This window comes from Semicossyphus pulcher, unplaced genomic scaffold (assembly GCF_022749685.1).
Source record: "Semicossyphus pulcher isolate SPU_LCO1_2020_fin unplaced genomic scaffold, fSemPul1.0.p SCAF_11, whole genome shotgun sequence".
Taxonomy (NCBI): domain Eukaryota; kingdom Metazoa; phylum Chordata; class Actinopteri; order Labriformes; family Labridae; genus Semicossyphus; species Semicossyphus pulcher.
In genome coordinates this window covers 9,841,222-9,857,463 of record NW_027211615.1, presented here as the reverse complement: position 1 = coordinate 9,857,463, position 16,242 = coordinate 9,841,222, and the positions used below count along the sequence as shown (strand labels likewise).

The window sequence follows — 16,242 nt, the reverse complement described above, 5'->3', positions numbered from 1 at the left end:
CTTGCAACTTTTAAAAAATACTTTTACCAGATAAAATGTATTTTTCCCCAGCTTTTTTTGCAAAAGTTAAGAATTTTTTTTTGTAAGGCATACTGATAGATTTAATATTATTAGTATTTATAATGACATAGTTTAACTATTTTCACTTTTCTTACTTTATACATGTTTTAATCTCTATATTTTTGTCAACTTAGCTGTTTTTAAATGTACTCTCTTCCGTGGTAAACAATACAGGCTATAAGATTTTTAAAGTATTTTTAATTTTTCAATAGAAGGGTTTTAGTTTGATAGTTCTAACCGGAAGTTGTGCTGTCGTATCCTGTCTAACTTGTCCCTGTTCCGTCCTACAGGTCCTACACGTTGTGGTCGGATCAGATTTTGTTGTGCCTACCTGGGAGCAGACTGGGCGCACCTGAAAGTGGAGCGCGCCTTCATTGGGCCCTGAAACGGTCCACTCGGTTTCACTTTCCTGTGAGACTTTAATGAAAAAGCAGTGAGACAGAAGACTTAGTCAGCGAGTTAATAATTAATCTGACAACTCAAACCGCACAGAGGAGCTGACATGAGGAGCTGAGTCAAGCAGCGGAGTGCGGCTACCGCCCGCCTGTGTGCCGAGACAAAAAACAGGCCTACAGGTGTTTTTAAATTTTTGATTTTTCATGACTTTTGACCTGGATACACTGAGCTGTGAACATGCTGGGAGCGGAGAGCAGGCTGGAAAGCCGGCTGAAGAAGCTGGAGTCGCTGATGAAGACTCCACAGTCGGCATTAAACTTCGAAACACTACTGGTGAGTTAGCTTTTACCTTCACATTCTGCCACAGGTAAGTAGGTGTAATGTTAGACTGAGAATTTATGATGTAGACTAGTTATTTCTCTCTCGCGATCACAGTTCACCTGAATTGTCACGTTTGTTGTCTCAGAACAGCTGCTGTTCACAAATATGAAACAACTTTAAAAAAAGAAAGCTACAGACTGTTATATGAGTGAATGATTGGACAATGCTCTTTGTCATTACTTTGACCTTTAATCAAGGATGCAGCTTAGGGAAACCCCCCCAAACTCAATGTGTAGCCACCTTTTCCTGTGTTGTATATGGTTTATTCATAATATATATTCAACAGTTATATTGCTAGAACATAATACAAAATCAAACACAATTTGAAAAGTGGTATTAATCTGACTCTAACTGAAAGCCCTTTAAATATAAAGACAGAGAATCAATTAGTGCTGTCCTTTAAATCTAGTTGTTTCATTAATCTTTTCTCACCTCTTCACCACTGTTAAGTCTCATGTTGTGTCCTCTAATTGATTTGCCCTCTCTCTGAACTGTCCTAAGAATGTACAGGGCCAACTTTGATAAAAACTACTGCCACTGTTAAGCCTCTCTGGCCCAAACTCTGACAACAGATACACATTTCTGAGCTGATATGGAGCAGCTTTTGTTCTGGACAGGATCCCACACCAAGCTGACTAAAACTCAACTCACATTGTGGGTTTGCTATGTAATGCACCATTTCTCAGCACAGTACTTGTAACACAATTTGTAATAGTCGTAAACATTTTACTAACAACATTTAGACAATCCAGAGATACTTGAGAAAATGGAATAACATGCTTTCCTACATGGTTTCACTTTCAATCAGCAAGGGTATATCCATTTACAGCTGAAGTTGCTTCATATTGTTTTGACATAAACAGAACCTCATCAGCAGTGGTTGTCGGTCAGCTCGTCCTGGTGACATTAAGACCAAAGAATAACCCAGACAATCATGCTTGGGGCTCATAATGGGGTCAAAATTATAACCCTATGAATGAAGGAGTCATATTGAGGGATCAGAGTGGGGTCCGAATGTCCAGTCACGCTGAGGCATAGTGGAGTAAAAATGGTAGCCTTGGCGACATGTTAAGGGCTTATACTGGGGTCAAATTGATAGCCTAGTAAATAAATGAATCACGGCTAGGGATCATAATGGGGTCAAAATGATAACCCGATGAAATGATGAGCTATGGTTAACGACAATGATGGGGGCAAAATGATAATATGATAATTAGAGGAGTCATTGTGAGGGATCATAATGGGGTCATAATGGGATAAGAACCATAACCTGATATAGAAAAAGAATAACAAATATTATTATTATTATTATTATCATTATTGTTATTTATTAATCCCCTAGAGGAAATTGCACAAACAGGATCCCATGGACATACGCTAATAAAGAGATGTCAGCGTGAGAGGGCTGCACATGGACATGCTCCCCAGAGCAGTGGGGGATTCGGTGCCTTGCTCATGGACATCTTGATGGAGCTCAGAAAAGGAACTGGCACCTCTCCAGCTACCAGCCCCAATTTGTGCTTGGTCCTTACTGGACCCAAGCCAAGTCCCTACAGACTGAGCTACCGTCTACCCCACCGCCCCTACCCTATAATCTTATATATAGATACGTCATGTTTAGGGATCAGAATGGGGTCAAAATAATAACCTTATATAGATACGTCATATTAGGGATCATAATGGGCTCAAAATGATGAATGATGAACAGATGAGGCAGTTAAAGGAGATTTAAGATTGTGTATATGTTTTCCACATAAAAACCCTCCCTGTGTAATATTTCCTGTCTATTCTCAGCGCTGATGATTCACAAGTTAAGCCACTTCTCTTAACTTTACAAGTGCAAAGCAAACTTACGTTACACAATGACGTAATCAGACAGCAACGTCAAATGAATCAATTTTCTTCCAAAGCTCATCAGTCATCATTCTCAGTTTTCTCCCTTCAGTCAGCTGCTTTCAGAGCGCTCAGAGTGGTTCAGAGCTGTTCGGTGGTGGACGCAACAATAGCCAGCGTGCTGCTTAATGCAGGGAGCTACCACACAGGAAGCTGGAGTCACTTCCTGGAATTGAGATGGAGTTAACCTGCAATGACCTCACATCACTATTTCCTGTTTGTCCACAATCACTTATGTGGCGCAAAAGATGTTTTTTGAAGTGTTTTTTGTCTGGAGAACAAAGGACTCGGGGTCTGAATCAATGAAGCTTTTTCAGTGAGCATAATCATAATAGGTGTTACTGCTTTTTTCCCACCAATCATTGTTGGCACTGAACATTTGCTAAAGCATGCGTTTGTTAAGTAGCCAATAATTACCTGGATGGTTGGATTGATTTGTTGTGTTGTTTTGTGTTGCACTGTAATAAGTTCATAAAAAAATTAAAATTGTTAAATTTGAACACTTTATTTAATGTGTAAAAAGTATATGTAGAGCTTTCTCATCCATCCATCCTTTAGCTATACCTCTTATCTTCAGAGGGTCTTGTGGGGGCTGGAGCCGATCCCAGCTGACATTAAGCGAGAGGCGGGATACACCCTGGACAGAACACCAAATAATCACAGGGCTGGCACAAACTATTCATGCTGACATTCACACCTACACCTACGGGCAATTTAGAGTCACCAACAAACCTTACCTGCATGTCTTTGGACTGCAGGAGTGCAGGGAGAACGTGCTCTACACAGAAGGCACAGATACCATCATTCTTTTCGTCCACAGATTATGAGAGTAAGCTAACATGCAAATACAGTATGGGACAGAAGAATGTGACACTTCCAGTATGTAAAACCAAGTACAGCTCAAATACTGCACAAGGAAATAAGCTAAAAAATGATTCAGGAGCGTAAAGGGCAGTTCACGAGGCCCAGCTCGTATTTCTTCCATTCTTTTTCGATTGGTGTAGACAGGACTAGTTTTGCATTTTCATGCCTTTTGACAGCCTCTTTTTTGTTCCTTAATGTGCTCAGGCAGCAAGCAGCTCACAGTGGAGTAGGTGGGAGGTGTTGTCTGAGGCAGTGAGGAAACACAATGACTCCTAAACTGCAGGATCATGTTCAGATTTGTTTAGATTCCAGAGGTGAAAATGAAACCAGTTTGATCCAATTGTCTTCGACTCCGACTGGCAGCTGAGAGACCTTACATTGTAAGAAGACTCATGACATCTCAGAAAGTATCACAACCAATCACGATAGTTGTCCAGCATAGTGATGATGTCATGATGAAGAGTAAAAGCCTCTTTTGAAATCAGTATAAAGCAGCTGTATGGATTGCAGTATTAATAATTCCACCCAGAGTTTTAAGACTCAGGTTGGATTCTTTTTGATTAGAGTTGATTTGATTTATATCACTGCAACAACCTTTTTGACTGGCTTTTATGTAAGGTTCTATTTAAACAAACTAGGAGTAAGTACAGCCAGTAGACAACTAGCTAGTACTATCAAAGCACAAAGGAGTGAGTGGAGACAATGCATGACACCTTTGTGTATAAATCTATAAATCTATAAAACTATGTGTGTAGGTTTTAGACAGTTAAAAGGAGCAATCCGCCCCTGGAAAAAGCCACTGTCAGTCAAAGCTGGTGTTCTCTGTAATCAATAGAAGCAAAAATATTTGAAATTGGCGCCATAGCTGTGGAGAAAGTTGTACAAACAGCTCATGGTTTCGCCCATTCTACATTCCTACAACACCCAGCGTGCATTGCGCCCCTCCCTCTGAAAGGAACGACCCAGTGAGAGACCCTGGAGTGAAAAACTACCGCTTTCCAGTGAAGGTCATTGATCGCTGCAGGCAATGTCTCAGAGCGGTACAGAATCTGAAACACGGTGAAAATATACCGGTGGATCATCTAAAAAATCTTCATGTCTGCAGTCTACATTTCAAACCTGATGATTTTGAACGAGACATCGGCGGTGGACGTCCTGGATTGGGGAGGAGTAGTTTTGCGAGCTCCCTCTGCCAGACTACGTAAAACGCATCATCTGGCGTAGGTTTTCCAGGGCCCACTGGAGAAGCGGATAGCGTCCTCCAAAGGCACAGAGTGAAACTGCATTTATTTCCTACCATAATGGCACTAGCTCCCCAAAATAGCATGATAGGACTGAGGTTGAATATGGGCGAACTGGCCCTTTTAAAGGGTTAAATATTTCATATACTCCTTGAACTGTTACTTCTAAAAGTGATGGAACTTATTAATCAAGATGTGCTCGGTTGCAGATCGGGTTTGTAGTCCGATTTTTTAACACCTCATCTTACAGTCTCCTGTTAACTCTTCTATATTTTATTTGCAAGAAGAAGGAAACAGAACTCAGGTAGACTTTTAATAAAAAAGTGTGTTACAGTGCCCTGTGGAGTTTTCTTCGAAACAAACATGAGTTATGTTTACAGTGCAATGTGTTTGGCCTTGAGGTCTAACAAACCTATTGAATATATATCACTTGTGTACCTGTGTGCATGCATGATCAAACAAAACAGGGACCCCCCTTATATAACAATGCTCAACAGAGCTAAAGAAATCCTCAGGGCACCTTTTAACTAACCGGGAAAACTTGAGATTTAGATATAACAGAAATGTATGTTTAACCTCTGAGCTTGACTTTGATGAAACTTGGAGAGGATGTAAGACAGAAATGATTTTAGCTCCCACAGACCGCACAAACTTCAAACACTCCATTGTAATCCTCAGATTTTATTATATTTATATGCCATTCAAATGCTCCAGAGTCCAACATGGCCGACAGACTGCTCCCTCTCTTCTGCAGTAGCCATGGCGGCTACAACACACACACTTAAACACACACACACACACACACAGTGTAAAATGATCACAGATCCTCGAGCGCTCAGCCTCAATCCAGACCCATAAGCTGTTTGTCCCACAATAGCTTCTGAGCCTTCAGGTCTATTTCCACCCGTCTGCGGTGGGGGGGACACAGGGGGGGGATCTCTCCACACCGCTGCTATTTAAAGGTGCAGAATTGTTCCACATGCCTCTGCCCACCCACTCACATGTCCCCGAACAAACAGACGCTAAAGACCTGACTCCCCCCCGACACGCACACCCTGAATGACTCCACTTGACCCTTGTTTTTAGGGAACAGAGGGTCACACTACCCCCTCCCCCCTCCTCCTCCCTCACCCACCTGCCCGACTGCCCTGCCAGCCTGATGCGTTCGGATCACAGGGACATTTTGGTTCCTACGTGAAACTCAACACCGCCGATTTAAGCGCTGATGACACTACTGAGGCCTCGGCTTTTAGTCAGATGCTGCCTCTGCCCCTCTGTTAAGCCGCAGGGAGGGGTCTGTGTTTGTTGGTGGGCCTTGGTGACAGTCTGTGTGTTTGGGCAGCGTCATTTGACTAGTTATTGTTCCTTTTGGACTTGTTATGTCTACATGCAACCTGCATTGTCCTCCTGTCATTGTTTGGTTAAGCTACACATTAGTGGTCTCATTTTAAGTGAACGCAAAGCTGTTATTCTTTCCTTCCTTCCTTCCTTCCTCGTTTCCTGCATTCATTCAGTTTTATCGTCTTCTATCAGCCAGCAGAAGGTCAGGTTGCACCACTTACAAGGCTTGTCCTGACAGATTAATGAGAGTCAGAGGAAATATTCCTTCCCTTCCAACATAGATGAAACTTTTGATCAGCTTTAAAACATGACTTTAATTTACAAGTTTCTCAATTTTATTTATTTAAAGAGGGGGTATTGTGCTGTTTGACATTTTAAGACATTATGTGACAATGTTGGATGTCCAGACTAAACGTGGGTGAAGTTTCAAATCTGTAGGTAAAAATATGTTACCGTAAAATCCAGAATATAAGTTGCAGTCTGTTTTTGGGGTGGAAAGTTTTTCTATAGCTACGTGTATACAAGTTATTTCAACACTATTTCAATGTATTTTAATTTAATCTGTTTTCACCATGTTGAGTTTACAATCCTGCTAGCCACCGGTGCTGTAGCTAGCGGTAGCTGGCAGCCTACGGTAATGTTGATTGTTGTGAGGGCGGCGGCTGCAATGGCGATCATGACGGTGCATGTCTGTGACGAAGCGTCAAGTTAGTTTTCCTCGCTTAAAACGGTGAGGAAAACACAAAACAGCACTGCTGCATATTGTAAATAGGAGACGTTGTAGCGTCTTGGATACGGAAACATTTTAATGCAGAGATGTGACGTCCCCACTTAACAACCAGATAGCACCACCATCTGGGTAAAATACCGTAACATAGTAACATACCTCTATGCTGTTATATTGGTCGCACCGGTATACAGGACACGGCCCAGTTTTTTGAGATGAAAAAAAAAAGTATTAAAAGTGCGTTTTATACACATAATTTTACGGTAATCCCCAGGTTTCTCAGCACAGTCTGCAGGCTGCTGTGAACGACAGGTTTCAGACAGCTTTTTCTACACGCTGCACTTTGTGACATCACAAAGTGCGCTTTGTAATGTCACAAAGTGCAGTCTCAGGAGGCTTCAGAGAGCTGGCTAATCGGAAGAAAGCTGGCTTGTAGGGGGGGTTTCTTAAAGGCACAGAGCTAAGTCGTTTCAGGCAGAGGCTGTATGAGGGCCTGCACAGAGCACCAGTGTGAGAAAAATGAGGAGTTCTTTTAACTGTAAATTATGCTAAGCTACTCAACAGGTAGTGAGAGTGAAATATGAATCTTGAAATTAGCATAATACCCCCCTTTAAATTTCAGCCGAACCCAAGAAACACTAAATCCAGTGTTTTGTTGTTGTATGCTGCAGTTAGTTTAAGAGCTAAACTTGTTATTGAATATGTTTTTATACACCAGGTTTAACCTAGAATCACAAATCTGACTTTGTTCTTGTAAAGTTGATCATTTTCTTTAAAGGTTTTATTGATTTTTTTGTGTGTGTTTTCTGTCTTTCAGGATTCCATGAACGCTTTGGCTCATGATCTAAACTATCCTGCCCTGAGGAAAAACAAGAACATAGAGGCCTTTCTGAACCGATGTAAGAGCTACACTGTGTTTGCTGAAAGGTCAAGATTCTCGTGCTCCGATAGGAAAATATTTAGACAATTTAAAGACAAACCGGAGCGCTCTGGTCATGAGGAAGTCTGAATGTTGTTTGTGTGGCGGTGAACACAAACTGGATGAACATAACTTCCCATACCATGGAAGAACATTTGAATCCTTATCGTAGACACAGCAAACTGTACGCAGGGGTTTTCAGCAAAAGGTCACAAAAGAGATAAGAAATACATCAATAAACTCTGGGTATCAGCTGTATTTTGCTCCGACTCCACAGCCAAAATATCCCTGAAAGTTAGATATCTTTATATTTTTTATCTTTTATTTAGACGTACAAAGATTTAAATTAGCCTCATGGAACAATATGTAGCGAAATCCAACAGCCTTGGCTTTAATACATTTTGTTTGAGTGGTTTGACTTTTAATAAACCCTCACTGACTTTTCTCTGATCCAGCATTTAATAACCGACCTGTTCCTTTGAACCCAAATGTCTGTTGCCATTGTAACGCTCTGCATATGTCTATCCCTGCAGATGAAAAGGCGGTGAGTCAGCTGCGAGAGCTGCAGGTGAAGCTTGACGACTTTGAAAGAGTGAAATTGATCGGGAGAGGAGCCTACGGAGAAGTGCAGCTGGTGAGACGTCTCCGTCGAGGAATTTGAATGCTGCTGCTCCCTGTCTTATTTTGAAATAACGCAGAAGAAGTGCAGTCGAATGTAAAGAGAGACAGAGCATGAGAGAGTCCCCAGATGTTTTTAGATTCAGCAATTTGCACTGTTACACCAGAAATGTGGGCCACTAGAGGGCGCAGCGAGCTGTGAATCTACCAAACTATGAGATCTGTTTCCCATGCAGCTTGTTTTGAAGCATAATTAGAGTCTTCTTCCCCATCGTTACCCATTAAACTGAGTCTGAGTTTGAAGAAGTAATTAGGGCTCGCAGTGATTCCTTCTAAATACCCAGTTTTTCCAGATGTTTGTCTCCTGTGCTGCTGGAAGCTTGAATCTGCTCTCTGCTGAGTGTCTTGTGGTAGAAACAGGTCTGGACAGGCTCAGCGTGTGGGAGGGGAGTGTGAAGTCTGCTGTGGGGGTGTGGAGGGGGGGATGCTCTCTGTGTTTGTGCTTAAATCCTGTGTAAGCATGTCTTTCTATGGGTGTGTGCCTGTAATTACGGGTTCTCCTCTCTGTCTTTTCTGTTATCTCAGTCATTGTGACATTCTTACTATCTTGTTCTTATTGGCCCTGCCCAGTTATCACTGTTTACACGCTATAACGTGTCCTCTGTCTGTGTTTTCCCCTCCCTCCCTCCTCTCCTGCAGGTCCGTCACAAGGCCTCTCGGAAGGTTTACGCCATGAAGCAGCTCAACAAGTTCGAGATGATCAAGCGGTCAGACTCTGCCTTCTTCTGGGAGGAGAGGCACATCATGGCCTTCTCCAACAGTCCCTGGGTCGTCCAGGTGTGCATATATACATGTTTGATTCCTCTGAAAAGCACACATTATTTTCCGAGTGGAGTTAAAAAGTTAATCTCGAACATGCTAATTTAGCTTTCAGACTAAGTTTACCAAATATTTTGAAAATCTTTCAAGCTCAAAGTCTGCCCCCCCAAATGCTTGACCTACATTATGAAGTTTTTAAAAATGTACTTGCATAGTGCACTGCACGGCAAAGGGTACATGTTAATGCATTACATTAGCTAACTATTAATTCCAAACAGCCATCATTATTCCTTGTTATGTTATTGTCATTAACTCAATTAATGAATAATATAAATATAAACATAATATAGCTCATAATTTGTATATATGTTTTTGTAATAGTGTATAGACAAAAAATTCTGACATTTTTAAACAGTTAACTTAGTGTTGGTAACAATATTTGTGCTTTACATTAAACTTAAAGCTCCTGTGAGGAGTTTTTCACTGGTTATGAAACAGACTGAAATTAATTCTGATGACTCTGTATGACCTACAAAAGCAAACCAGACCATCAGCAACAAGATTGATTATTTCTGTATAGTTAATTTTAAAGCCTGAAAGTGCTGGTGGGGGGTAGGTGTCAGACGAAGCGACTGTTAAAGAAAACAGGATGAGATTTTTTTGTTAAAAACACCACTTCAGCATGTACAGGACAAAAAGAGATAAGAGGTACGGCTTTGTCCACAGGGGGCGCCAAAATCAACACAAAACAAAAGTTCCTCACAGGAGCTTTAACTTTAATTGTCATCGCACAGTGTAAGTGTCAGTACAACAGAATACACTTTTGCATCAAATCAATGGGAAGCAAACAGTAGCAAAGTGCATACAGATCTATAAAGGCACATTTTATCAAAGTGCTAATGATCCAGCCACGATATGTAATACTGTAACAATTGTATGGATAGAAGATGTTTGCAGAAGAATGACTCTGGCTTTGTTATGTCAAGTAAAAACAGTAAGAAGGTAAAGTAAAGTAAGAGTGAGAAATTTACAAACACTTTCAAACAATTATCTAATGTGAGTATAATGAACAAAGGACTTAGAAAATTCACGATTTAACTGTTATGCTTTCTTTAAAAGATTTATTATGACAACCAAAGCCTGTAGGATTTCATCAATGATGATTTAATCTTATGACACAATATTTTATTATGATTTCTTTTGTCAAAGCTCTATTCAGTGCACCTTTTGTTATTAAGCTGGCGTCACCATGTTGGCATCATGTCAGAGATAATGATATATGACTGAAGTCTGTTGTTCTATAATAAGCACAGATCATCCCGAGATAACACACCCACTCCCTGTAGTCAAATCTGTTTCAAAGTAAAGGCTCAGCATCCTGCGTGGTGCTTTCAATGACCCTAAGTGACTGAGTTTTTACCTCTCCTAGCTGTGCTGTGCTTTCCAAGATGACCGCCACCTCTACATGGTGATGGAGTTCATGCCCGGAGGCGACGTGGTCACGCTCACCATGAACTACGACATACCTGAGAAGTGGGCTCGCTTCTACACGGCTGAGGTCGTGCTGGCGCTGGACAACATCCACTCCATGGGCTTCATCCACCGAGACGTCAAACCCGACAACATGCTGCTGGACGAACACGGACACCTCAAGCTGGCTGATTTCGGCACATGCATGAAGATGGACTCGGTAGGTTTATAGTTGTGTCTTATTTTGCTCTGGAACTTTTCTGTAAGAAGCATCTTAGCCTTTTATTTTGAAGAGAACAGCATTCCTGAATCTGCCCGAGTGCACCACCAAGTGTTCAGAGTGTGAAGTGCAGCTCAGTGCAGCACTCTTGCATCAGGTTGTTTTGAAAGTTAAAGTGCTAAACAACCAATCTGGAGCAGGTCTGAGGTCCCGCCTCTTCTGTAGGAGGAAGTGTTTTTCCACCTTTTGTTTTTCACCGCAGCATTTTCTAAATAGACGGTTTACAAGTGGTTCAACACATTCAAGCTCTCTAAAAATGCACTACAGAATGTGTAATAAAACTTTGTCCAAACAGTTTAGCAGAGATTTAACTGTGCCCAAGATTAACTGGCTCTGCCTAAATCAGTAAAATTGTCTGTTCTCCTGTCAGTTCTCTCAGAATACCTGGATTATTGTAAAGATTTCAAACTGATCACAAATAGAGTAGGTCACACTGAAAGGACATGTTTTATAAGTGTGTTTCAAACATTTACTACCTAAAATAGTTCTGTTTACAGATGTTTCACAGTCGCAGAAATAGAAATGTACACTTAGGCTCCACTAAATAATTTTGTGGAAATATAATATGATTTATGTTTTATTGAGTACCATGGCTTATTTATCTTGCTTTCCTCCCCTTAACTCTTAACCCTGTTAAAATGTAAAAAAGAAACTGTGATAAAAAGCTCATCAAAATTTCCAGGATCTCAAAATTATGTCTTCAGAGTGGCTTTTTTTGTCCAACTAACAGATAAAAACCCAAAGACATTTCATTTACTCTCATAAATAACAAAGGAAAGCTTTTTTTTTTTTTTACATATCTGCTTGAAAAAAGCGATTCGTTTTTCTTTCAATAGTTTGAAGACCAGCTCCAGTCATGTTTTAAGACATATAAAATGCTCTGCTTAAAATAATAAATTGTGTCTGATACGCAAAATACGTTTAATTACCTTGTAAAAATCCTCCCAAGGCATCTCCTCCTTCTGCCTCATTGAAAACTCCTGAATCTGCATAGGCCCCGCCCACTATGCAAATTTCCAACTGCCCCCTCTGTCGCACAAACAAATCACGTCTCTGTCATTGTTTAGTAGCAACTTGTTGAAACTTAGAGAGCTTGAAATGTAGTAATTAGTAGTAGTAACGTTAACGTTAGTAGTCAGTAGTGAGTTTGCAAACATTACGATGACGGTTACAGCAGTCACATCGCCAAAGTGGTTGCCATAGGTTACACATAATGATATGCATAGCCTCACCCCATCCATTAACGGGATTGGCTCCTTAGGTTTGTGACGTCTCAAACCTGCCAATCTGAAAACGTGTTGTTCAGCCTGTCCTTGGTACACTGCAGTTTAAAAGCAGACAGGCCCAGCCATGGAGATGACTGCTGATGTTGTCCCTGATATGTCTTGTAGCACATGAAAAACACCACATGGAGATGATTACAAGGTTACACACTGGATTTTACCTGGAGGGGGGCTTTAATAAATAATTAGATAAATAACTGCAGCTCTAGATACCAAACTTACACTTCCTCTGCTTTTGTACTCCTCCTCTCTCTCTGTATTAAATATTGTGTGTTCTTGTGTTGGCAGACCGGCATGGTGCACTGTGACACCGCTGTAGGCACACCGGACTACATCTCCCCTGAGGTGCTCCAGTCTCAGGGTGGTGATGGTTACTATGGCAGAGAGTGCGACTGGTGGTCTGTGGGAGTCTTTATGTACGAGCTGTTTGTGGGTAAGTGATCTCAGATAGTTATTTTATTTAGTAATAAAAATCCTCACTTGGCTGCTGTCGTTGAGTCATTGTTATAATCATAAATAACTTGCCCCAGCGGATATGTCATGTTCTTTTTAGTGGCTGTAAAAATAATAAACATCCATCCTGAAAATCAATCGCTGACTTTTATTCTCAGGTGAAACTCCTTTTTATGCCGAGTCGCTGGTCGGAACGTACGGGAAGATCATGAACCACAAGAACACGCTCGTCTTCCCGGATGACGTGGAGATGTCTCAGGATGCCAAAGACCTCATCTGTGCCTTTCTGACTGACAGGTTCGCACATGGAAATCATTTCATCAGACACTTTAGCAAGAACTATGAATATTTTACACTATCAGGCTGTCATGTGCAGACAGATGCATGCACACTTTTCCTTCTCTACCCTGGATTTCAGAAAGCAACCAACTGAACTTTGTACTTTCGGGCAATAAGGCCTCGTCTCGTTAAAGAAAACAGAACATACGTGTCGTCAGAGTTTTTATCATCAAAGATCTATTTTTAGCTCGTCCACGTCTCGTCTTCGTCATGGAAAAAAGGTTGTTGACGAACATTTATATATTATTTTCGTTAACAAAATGAACACTGGTGCTGTATGAACAGGATAGCTCCACCACCCTGATGTAGGTAAGAGGGACACACATATTTGGTGAATAAAACACGGTGTTGTAGGCTAAACTTTGTTTTAATTTAAGCACAAAAGTTATCAAAGTTTCACCTTTTCATAGTGTTTTCTTTCTTGTCAACAAATCCCATGGAACAACTTGTTAGTCTGTGTCTTTAAAAACAGGTCACAAAAATATAAAACATTCAAAACAAACTACAGTACCCAGTGTTCATTGTAATGAAGGCACATGTCCGCTAGTGTGACACTGAAGTATTTTTACGTTTGCTTTTTGGACAATGGAGCCGAAAAATCTCTTACATCAGGCTCAGACAGGAGAATTTGTTCCTGGTTGGTTTCTGTCTCCTAATGGTCTCAGTCCCATCAGAAACAAAAAGAAATATCACCGATCATAACTCATTTCTGACTCCAGCCTGGGTAGACAGTGGTGCTGATCCCATATATTGCAACTTTACTAATAACACATTATGAATATTATCCGTAACAGTAACATGAATGTGTGGGCGTGGGTCATGCACTTGGTTAGTGGCCCATCCCCTTGGAAGAAACCACTTCCTGTTTACATTAGAAGCCCCGCCCCCCAAGAGAGCGGCCTCAGACACAGGCCCTTTCTGCCTCCATACAGAGCAGCCTTTCATTTGTCCGTTTATTTACCTTCTCACTCACTATTCTCCCACCACAGACTGAATCTCACATGTGCACGGCTGCCTAGACTCACACTCACACACACACACACACACACACACACACAAACCCACACACGTATCTTGAACACTGACCAATACATTCATTCACCACTTAACCCACATGCTCTGTCACTGTCGTTCCATCCTGCTGAATCATTCCTGTAAGCAAGACCACCTTTTTTTTTTACCTCTCTGCTCCTCGTCCATGTGTTTCTCATCACTCTCTCTTTTTTTATGTTCTTTCTCATCTTGGTGCCACTTTCTTCTTCTCCATCCTCCCCCTTTTTCTGCTGTGACTTTCTCCTTTACACTCCTGCAGTTTTCCGGGCATTGAAACACGGCTCCTTGTAAGCCGGGCTCGGTTGCACGTCAGATTTTTTTCTTGTTTGCGGGGGTTTAAAAACTCTCATGTTCTCCCTCCCCGCCCCTGCCCTCTCCTCTTCCTCTTGGCTGGGTCTGGAATGTCCCACACGTGGCAAGCCCAAAGTGCCGCACCCCTCCAGCCTTGTACCCAGCAGAGAGGGAAAAGTGTGTAGTGAGTTTTAAGGAGAAGGAGAAAGACACCTCCAGCATCTGTTGACTCCTTCTCTCCTCCTGGATCTGTATTGTCTCTCTGGTTAGAGGAGGTTCCATGCGGCTCTCCATGCTGGTCAGTGTGGTCACTGGTCACTTGGCCGTGTGTTTGGGATGTTGATGACGATGGTGGTGGGTGGAGGGGACGAGCGGGGTGTGTTCTGTGTTCAGCCTCTGCTCACAGTCTTGGTCCTGTGTCTTGTATGTGCAGGACGGTTCGTCTGGGCCGCACCGGAGTGGATGAGATCAAAAGTCACCCTTTCTTCAAGAACAACCAGTGGACCTTTGACAACATCCGAGAGAGTAAGTGTTTGCATCTCATTATGCTTTAAATCAACTCGATGCAGGTGCCGATTTTTCCATTTTTGGTCATGTTCGACTCGTTCTTCTTATCACCTGCAGCCCATTCCTCTGCTGATCTGTTTCTTCTCAGCCTGAGTTCATAATTTATTTCCATCTCCTGAGCCATTAAGCCTGCATTTACTGTCCACATGCTCTCCACATGCTCCCCCACTAATATCTCACATTATTTGACTGGATGCTGCAGAGCGCTTGATGCACAAAAACCTGCAGGATAATCAGCCACACACGAGGACCACTCCAGAAGAGCTGAGAGTGTTAGTACAGATGTCAGGCTAAATGGAACAATACAGTGTGTTGTAAACACCTCTAAGTAGCTGAGGAGTTTATACTTTAATGACTCTTAAATGTGGAAGTTAAGAGCCGACGCTGATCTAAATTATTCAGTAGGTAAAACATTGTATGCTCGCTCTGCTGCACCAACACAAGCAGCGCAAACACTGATGAACCTGAGAGGCTGTTTAAAGAGTCTCTACCAATAAGAGCAAAACTTATATATTTTAAAAACAGTTCAGTGATAATAATTATTACATTAACTGTTTGTATGGTGTAAAGTTGAGTATTATGTAAGGCATCGTTTAACCTTTATTGCTTTCTCTCCAATGTTTCTGTCTCCTTTCTTTTTTCCCTCTATAAACAGACTGACGTCAAATTTACCGGACTGCTTTCGGCGGATTGTTACGATAGCAGTTAGTCCTTTGGATTCTGTGATTAGAGCTGAATCCCTAGCAACGGTCTGTTCTTCATAGCAACAGTCTGTTATTGAGAAATAACAGACCTCGGACTGCCGGGATTTGTAATATTAGTGGTTAAATAATATTAGTGGTTAAATATACCACTAAATTAAAGTATACATTAAATTAAAGGGGCTGTACGTAACGATTCACGTTTTTATTGTTTTTTTAATCGTTTTTCAATTGTTTCTTGTTGCCAATGTACGAACGGGATGTAAGTTGAACACAACTTAAAAACGAGACCTTCTCCGACTTTCTTGGTTTTCTGTAACAGCCTGTAGATTTCTGTGTAAAGGATGCAGTACAAATTTTCGCGCTCCCGAGTGCCTTTCCTCTCTTATGCTCAGCTGACGAGAGCTAACATTAGCTCTATGATGCTACTTCATTTTTCTACATTATTTAGATGATGTTTTTTTGAGTGTTGATGGAGCAGCAGCAGCTACAGTGTTAGCATAGCCCTGATCGATCAGAACTCCATCCAGAAAAGAAGCGTTTTAA

The 16,242-nt window shown here is 41.5% G+C and overlaps 1 protein-coding gene across 5 annotated transcripts in view; it reads left to right on the top strand.

Moving 5' to 3' along the window:
• The first annotated feature begins 378 nt into the window (after positions 1-378).
• Positions 379-16,242, top strand: part of LOC138611505 (rho-associated protein kinase 2-like) — a 38,771-nt gene continuing 22,907 nt past the window's right edge. For all 5 annotated transcript variants that reach the window (XR_011309613.1, XR_011309614.1, XM_069684688.1 and 2 more), the window contains exons 1-8: positions 379-789; positions 7,721-7,802; positions 8,356-8,456; positions 9,140-9,277; positions 10,689-10,949; positions 12,581-12,725; positions 12,904-13,042; positions 14,862-14,953. Coding sequence is in view for 3 of the 5 variants with exons in the window: in XM_069684688.1 (XP_069540789.1) it covers positions 694-789; positions 7,721-7,802; positions 8,356-8,456; positions 9,140-9,277; positions 10,689-10,949; positions 12,581-12,725; positions 12,904-13,042; positions 14,862-14,953 (1,054 nt within the window). In the remaining 2 variants the exon portion in view is untranslated. The remainder of the gene's footprint in view (positions 790-7,720; positions 7,803-8,355; positions 8,457-9,139; positions 9,278-10,688; positions 10,950-12,580; positions 12,726-12,903; positions 13,043-14,861; positions 14,954-16,242) is intronic.